The following is an 8,060-nucleotide window of genomic DNA, read 5'->3' as shown; positions in this document are numbered from 1 at the left end:
TTTAAATAATTAAGATCGTACACTGTGCCAAGTAAAGGTACGGTTATTACAAAATATTGTATATTGGTGATCACAATGGGGTCTATTGGAATGCTATTGAAATATGTATGTACTGTAAAGAGATTGTTTTTATTTCATCAATTATAAATTTAAATAAACAACTGGTTAGGTACACGTTTGTTATAAATTTGAAATTAAATCTGTAGAAGTTATTAATTATACCTTCCTACATTTAAATAGTAAAAATGCATCAAGTTATGGCTCAAGTACCTACTTGCAAATCATAAAATGTTTTAAATAATTAAACAACAGTTGATAAGTTAAGAACAATAATTGTTGTAAACAAATTATTAATTATACCTATGCACATTAAAATGGATTGAGTGGAATCTTTTTATAAGTAAAAATGAAATTTTTTGCCAAATTTAAACATACATGATGCAATTGATGCTATGTAAATTAATAAGTTAATCAATGTAGTTATGTAGGTATACAGTATAAATATATGAACACAGCTGTTGTACATCAATCGTTTAATCTGTAATGAATTACATATACATAACCCAACACCCCCCCCCCCTCCACAATATTAGAGCTAAGTCACCATGTTGTGCTATCGGTGTACAATTTAAATAGTTGTATAATATAATATATGGTAATGAATAGTTTGTAAAAAAAAGAATGAATAAAGTATGAATAAATTATATAATAAAAATGTGAAGCATAGCCTTTTTATTTTTTCATTATTTATATTAACCACATTATATTATATGTTATGTAAAACTCCAAAAAATATGAAGTAAAATATGTAGGTATATAGGTAGATGTAGTGCTAACTACTAACTAAACAATTGAAATCTTATCTAATCTCTGTACAGCATTTAATCGTTAAGCAAAGTATAAATTAAAAGGTTATGAAAATGTAAATGGTCAAGTGTAGTGTATGGTTGATGTAATTATTATTAGTTTTTACAATGTTAGAATAACAATGAAAGCTATAATGGTATTAAGAGGAGGCCACACGTAAAGCGAAACATATACAACGGCCGAGAGAACGCGCTGTTAAGAGTTTTCGCGATCCGCAAGCGCGCGGCGTTTAAGTCACGCCCACTAATCGCAGTCGGTGGCACTGCTCTTTCAGTGCGTCTCGGGAGCGCTGATTATTATTTTATGAACGTTCGACCAAGATGGATCGTGTCAATATAAACTTCACACACGTATACGCCGCGGTATTATATTTAATATCCGCGCGTACTTATTCAAACTTTTTTTTTAAAGTTACTGCTTACCTAAATATATGTAGACATATATAGATAGTAAAAACGGTAATACAACATAGCTTGATTTGTAGTTATTGAATTATTACTTATACAACTACGAGTATATTACCAATAGGTAATGATGGTTGTTGGTTTGTTGCACATATTATTATATTTATACAATTTTTAATTTTAATACCGATCTAATATTTGAAAATAAGAGATAAGTCACAAGGAACTGAAACATTCCGAAACTATTATTAACTTTACTATAGTATTTATAAATTGTTGGAACACAAATGTTAATTGAATCTTTTTGCCATTACGGTACTTACCTATATATTATTACGATGAGCTATAGACATGGAATTTTGCATTTATTGTATTTTTCATACATACTTTTTTTCGGTTTTTACCAATTTTTATAAAATCAAATATTTTAATATAATATAATTCACTAAAAATGACCGATACAATTGTATTACTCTAAAGAATAACATTAGGAAGGTACAAATAAAAACTGAATCGGTGAACCAATTTAAAATGTCTGATTAAATTTAAAAAATTTCCTTTATTTATTAGTTTTCATTTTTTTTACAATGCGTTGTTTGTCTTCTTGCTCATTTATGATTCGTTCTGAGTCTTTAATGTCACTTACTAATAATCGTTTTCCAAATTGCGGATTTATTAACTCTGGCTACAAACACTCGTAGTAAAATCTGTAATAAAATCATTACTTCTTAATACCTACATTACTTATTTAAGTTATTTGTTTGAGAGTTAATATTAATATTATACTTACATATGTAATAGAGGTTGAATGTTTTTATTCCAAAATTGTTGACAGTATTTTATATCTATACTGTAATACCAATTTTCGGTAAAAATGAATAAGTGACATAATGTTCTTTTGGTTACGTGAAGCTGTGTTTGAATTTGAAAATAGTAATCATGATTTTTTTTAAGTTTAACTTCGCCGTTACTCTTATCCGCAGTACAGTAATTAATCTAGAGAAAGTTTAAATTATTAAAAAATAAGATAAATTATGAAATACTGTATTACTTTTCCATCACTAATATATTCAAATATATCTAAGTAGTCTTTTGCTGAATATGGACATTTAATTTCAATTATTTCATCGTCTCCAATAAGCCATAAGGCCATCTAAATGAAATAAAAAAAAATAACAAATTTAAACACTATTTATAAAGTAGACTAAATATTTTTTTTTTTAATAAAAATATATAATGTGTATTACCGGGGCTTGCTGCTAAGTAAAAAATATTACTATCAACACACAGACCCACAGGCTTTATATTTGAACCAAAAACCAAACTGTACTTTTCTTTAGCAACGGGCTCCATAACACGTCCATACTCAACAGCTTTAATTTTACAATTAATATTTCCGTACAACAGGCCATGTACTATTTTTTTACATGATGTGGAAGACCTCATTTTACATATTTTGCCAACGTTCGATGCTGTTATTCGTTTGCGCCTTTCGGAATGCCAAAGTTGAGATATTCCCTGATCTCTAGTCTCATTTTCCAGATAAACTGAAATTTAAAAAAGTGGGTAAGCGGGTACCACCCTTTTATACAATAGGTGTCAAGTAGGTTACCTATATCTGTGTCTTTTAACTTATTAATAAAATCATTTTTTTTTATTTCTAAATCTTCCAACGTAAAATCATCAGATGGTAATTCTTCAGCGAGGCCGTAATGTTCATCAGGTCCTGATTTATGCAGTTTTTTTTTAGCTTTGAGAGGAAACAATTCACGTCTTCTTATGTTATTGTTGCGTTTTCTCTGGATGTTTTTTAAAAACGCTTTTCCAAATATGCCTATAAAAATAATAAAATGGTTTTAAAAACATAAAGTTATAAAATTAAAATTAATTTTTTGTGTACCCGGACTTTTCTTTGTAATATGTGTGTTTATTGCTCGTAAATACTGTTTTGAGTTGAACGCTACAACTGCAGCTTCAATTCTTGTGTTATAAGTGTTGCGTTGTGACAAATTTATCCTTTTCCCCCCAATATATTTATTAATAACACTGTAAAATTGTTCACAAATGTTATTGTCAACATCAACTATCAAACTACTCGAATTTATAACTAATCTATTGACTATATTATTGATCTCTATCATCATTCGACTCATTTCGGCACGTTTGACCCAAATATCTTCATCAAGATTTTGCTTATTACAAAAATAGGTATCGCATTTTGTATGCTGGCCCAAAACATGATATGGGATGTTTAACAAATCTTTTGATAGACCTAAACATACAATTATAGCTGGATTATATTATATTTAAAATAATATTTAATATCCACCATAATTACCTGTAATTTTAGTGTTTATGGAAGTTGTTGCATTTTTACGATATCGCACAGCTTTTACAACAGCGGTGCGAAATCTCGCTAAATTATTTAAAACAAAGTTTCTTAAATCCATTGGATAGTTGCTTTTCTTAGCCATTGCAGTTAATTTTTGTAGATAATTGCGTAACAGGTGGTTACGAAGACGGTCAGTCAGCCTTCCTATGATATTACTAACTACTAAGTATAATATTTAATGATATTATTGTGAATACAGTTATTAATATATTATAAACTATTTACGTGAAATCTTGTTTTAAATTTTCAATCCTTGGCTATAAAAGTTGAACATTTTATACATTTTTAACTACAAAATAATTTTAAATTTTAAATTTGATAAATTTTGTCAAAATGTAAACTTTAAATGCTTATAAAAAAAAAATTGTGACTATGTATTTTCAACATTTTTCATTTGCTATAGTAACAGTATACCAGGAGCCTTGGATTAAAATAAATCAAAATAAATCAAAATATTTTGAAAATCTTATGGTGTATAGAAAATGCTAATATAAACATTCAGTCAAAATATCATGTATCTATACTGTCATTTCTTGAGTTACACCAAAAATCAAAATCGATTTCGTTAAAAATCGGTTTTGCGTAAAAATTCTTCTTTTTTCCTTCATTTTTCATTTGTTTTTCACGGCGCTTTTGAAAAGCTTTTCACCCCCCCCCCTCCCCAAAGTACCAACTAGATTCACTTTCTTGTCAGAAAAGATACTGTTGAAGAAAATCCAAGCATTTTTAATGTCCTAAAAGGCGATGACAGACACAAAAAAAATACATCATTGTAAAATCAATACATTCATCGCTCCGTTCAGAATCTAAAAAATGTTTATAGGGCCGAAGCAAGGTGAAAAGGTGTTCTAGGAAAAAATGTCAAACTTTTTATCGACAATTAAATAGAAAAACCATAAGTTTGCTCAACTTGTAAATTATTCATTTTCGTATTTATGGAGTCAAATACAGAATTATATACATTAGGCACAAGACAAAATTTGTTTTTTACATTTAAACAAGAAAAAAACACATTTGTAAAATTGTTTTTAGTAGTTTCGCCCCTCCCCCCCCCCACCGAGAATGACGCCTTGGCGATCTCCTGATTCGCCTTACACTCACGTCGTCTCTGCGGCTGTTTATAGGTATATAAAGTAATACTTTACTGTATAATACAGTGGCGTCCGCAGGGGGGGCTAACGGGCTGAAGCCCCCCCCATTGCCCGTATTATTATTACTTTTTCAAAAAAATATTAATCAAGTTTAAACTGTCAATTTTATTATAGTAAGCAAGACGTAAATTTCATATATGTCTTACCAGAATGAATTCATTTTTGAAAAAAACATTGTATTTGCATACCAATTTTCATAAATTATCTGTAATTTTTCGGTAAAAGTATATGAACTACTTGACGTATGAAAGACCTTGTATTAAATTGTCTATCCTTAGCTATACATATTTTATATTTTATAAGTTTTATTAAACTACAAATTAACTGTGGTTTTAACGAAATTTGAACTTTAAATGCATATATATCGTTAATATTTTAGCTATAATAAAAAAACTTACGTATTACATTTTTAAGCTATTTGACCGGATAAATAATTTTTATTGACATTTATAGAAAAAAAAGTTTTAATTAATCAAGTACAATCCAAGTGAGAACGGTATTATAACCAAGCTTGTTACCAAACAATTTAAATAAATTTTCATTTTTTTTCTGCAATTATTTTTAAAAGCACTGAGCTCCAAAAAGCACTTTCGAGTTTCGACCTCCTAAAAGTACCAACTAGATCCAATTTGCTTCCAAAAACATACACCAAGCATCGAAGCTTATGATCAGAGCGTTTTTTCTACCAGAAAAGTTGAAAAGTTACAAACATTTTAAAATACCTCAAATAAACGCCTGAAATTATTAGACTTGACAAAATAAAAATAAAATAGTAACTAATTTTCAAGCCCCCTCCCCCCCCCATTGAAAAATCCTGCGGACGCCACTGGTATAATATAACAAACAACAATACATGTACCCAATATAATATGTATTACGTATGTCTTATAAAAAAATATATGATATAATAACTTACGCAATCTGACCCGATGGAAAACTGAATGATGATGTTGATAACTCAATATTATTATTATGATTTTCACATCTTGAAGACTCACTTTCTGTCGATCTATAATTCAATTAAAGAATGAGTTATGAATAAGACAAAAAAATTTCATAGGCTCCTTATTTTTATAATAATAAATAATAATTACCTTGTGTGTTCTTCTTCATTAACCTGATGTATAAGGTCATTGGGATCAACTTTTTTATTTTTTTTAGCTAAACGGATTTTCATTACACTTTTAATAGACTTTTTTTTTGACATGATTGGTTTTGTTTTTTGTTTTTTGGTATCTTATCCATTTTGAATCAAGCAATATTAAATAATAACAAACAGACAACACTCTAAAATATGTACTTTTGTACCATCGCATAAACTTACGGTAGCATAAAATTGTAAGGTACCTATAACCTATACAATGTAGATATAACTCGACGCAAGGATAGTGGTACAAATGGTAATATACTGTAGCGATGTAACGTACAATATGAATATCGGACGCATGCAGCAACATAATATTATTATTATTATTATTTTTTGTTGACATAATATTATTTTCGTTTCGACGATTTTGGTATTTATAAACAACGCGCGGCTGCGATAGATAACCGATTTCACGATTGGATCATCGCAGGAAAAAATTTTTTGTGATCCATGATGTCAAAAATGTCCACCAGAGTGAATCACGTCTAGTCTAATCCCTATCATCTTATCAGTTATCGTTGATAAAAAAACGATTCATGATAATATAACAAAATACTGCAGTATTGTGATTATGTGATCTGAATTTTTATTGTTTAATAAATAAATTAATATTTATTATACCTATTTCATATTATTTTAATATATTATGTTATTCATCAATCATTTTTAAATATAACCATGTTTAATTGTCAAGTTTGTGATGCTAAATATGTATCAGTGTCTGGTTTAAATAAGCATTTAAGAACCAAACATAAAGATACTCCGAAAGTTAAAAATTTATATTATTGTAATGACTGCGATGCATCATTTGAATTGAAATCTAATATTATAAAACACACCAAGACTCATTTATATAGCCACAATAGTAATATGTTATGTTCATATACAAATTGCACAAAATCATTTCCATCTATAAAAGGATTAATTTTGCATTTAAAATCTCATAACATTAATATCGAGCCCACAATGTTGAATTTTAATGCTATAGAAGGTATATTAATTTATAATTACATTATATATCTGTTAACAATTATTATTGCTAACTTATTGTTTTTTATGTACTCAGTGATTTAGCTTAAGGTATTTGTTTTTACTTTCGATGTTTCTGTGGACATGTATGTATTATTATTACAAAATTTTTCAGTCACTACTGCGAAGTATCGTTCCTCATAAAATATTTGTTCAGTATTAATATTGTTTAAATGTTATAGGTGATTTATATTTGGTTAACATTTATACTCTTAAAAACTCTAATTTAATTGTTTCCTGAGAAAATTGTAGAAGAGTGGAGGATGCAACCTTCCAGTCACTAGTGCGAAGTATCGTTCCTCATAAAATGTTTGTTCAGTATTAATATTGTTTAAATGTTATAGGTGATTTATATTTGGTTAACATTTATACTCTTAAAAACTCTAATTTAATTGTTTCCTGAGAAGAGTGGAGGATTTGTTAAAACATTTGTAGCATATAAGTGTTTACATTTATTGATGGCGAAATGGCAATCATACTGTACAATCTGACAAACATGTATATATTGTTATCAGTGTTGGGTAAGTTACTTTTTAAAAGTAACTAAGTTACGTTACAAATTACAAAATAAAATAGGTAACTAGATTACTTGTTAGTTACTCAAGTTCAAAAGTAATGCGTAACGCTACATTTTTTACTCAAAAGTAACTAATAGTAAAAAAGAAAGTCTATTTTAAGTCAATCTTTTTTTATATTTACTTTATACAATAATGTATTTTCAAAATTTTGATCAATTAATTTAGCTCGGTTTTTTGTAAAAATATCTCCAGCTACACTAAAGAACCTTTCAACAGAAGCGCTTGAAAGCAATAACGTATTAAACTTCACAACAATTTCTTCAGTTAAATTGAAAATAATATTAAAACTGTTGAATGTAAACAACACACCCTGTATTATGTAGATTATAAGCAAATTATTCATACTGTAGTACAGCAGACGCTGAATAGGCATTTTATATTTCTATAGCATATTCGTTCTATGTAGTAGCCTGTAGACGATTAGTCGTTGTTTTATATTACGCCTCGGAGCACTATAGTTATTCATATCATATACGAATTATTATATTATTA

The 8,060-nt window shown here is 28.2% G+C and overlaps 1 protein-coding gene across 1 annotated transcript; it reads right to left on the bottom strand.

Annotated features, from left to right (window-relative positions):
* Positions 1-2,057: 2,057 nt before the first annotated feature.
* Positions 2,058-2,518, bottom strand: LOC100573304. Its single transcript, XM_029492209.1, has 2 exons — positions 2,323-2,518; positions 2,058-2,267 (listed from the first exon to the last, which is right to left on the bottom strand). Exons 1-2 carry the CDS (start codon positions 2,422-2,424, stop codon positions 2,058-2,060), a joined length of 312 nt encoding a protein of 103 aa, XP_029348069.1. The 5' UTR covers positions 2,425-2,518.
* Positions 2,519-8,060: the final 5,542 nt, after the last annotated feature.

The sequence above is a fragment of the Acyrthosiphon pisum genome, unplaced genomic scaffold (assembly GCF_005508785.2).
Source record: "Acyrthosiphon pisum isolate AL4f unplaced genomic scaffold, pea_aphid_22Mar2018_4r6ur Scaffold_21025;HRSCAF=22824, whole genome shotgun sequence".
NCBI lineage: Eukaryota > Metazoa > Arthropoda > Insecta > Hemiptera > Aphididae > Acyrthosiphon > Acyrthosiphon pisum.
Note: the sequence above shows the minus strand (reverse complement) of the source record. Positions and strands in the feature narration are given on the sequence as shown.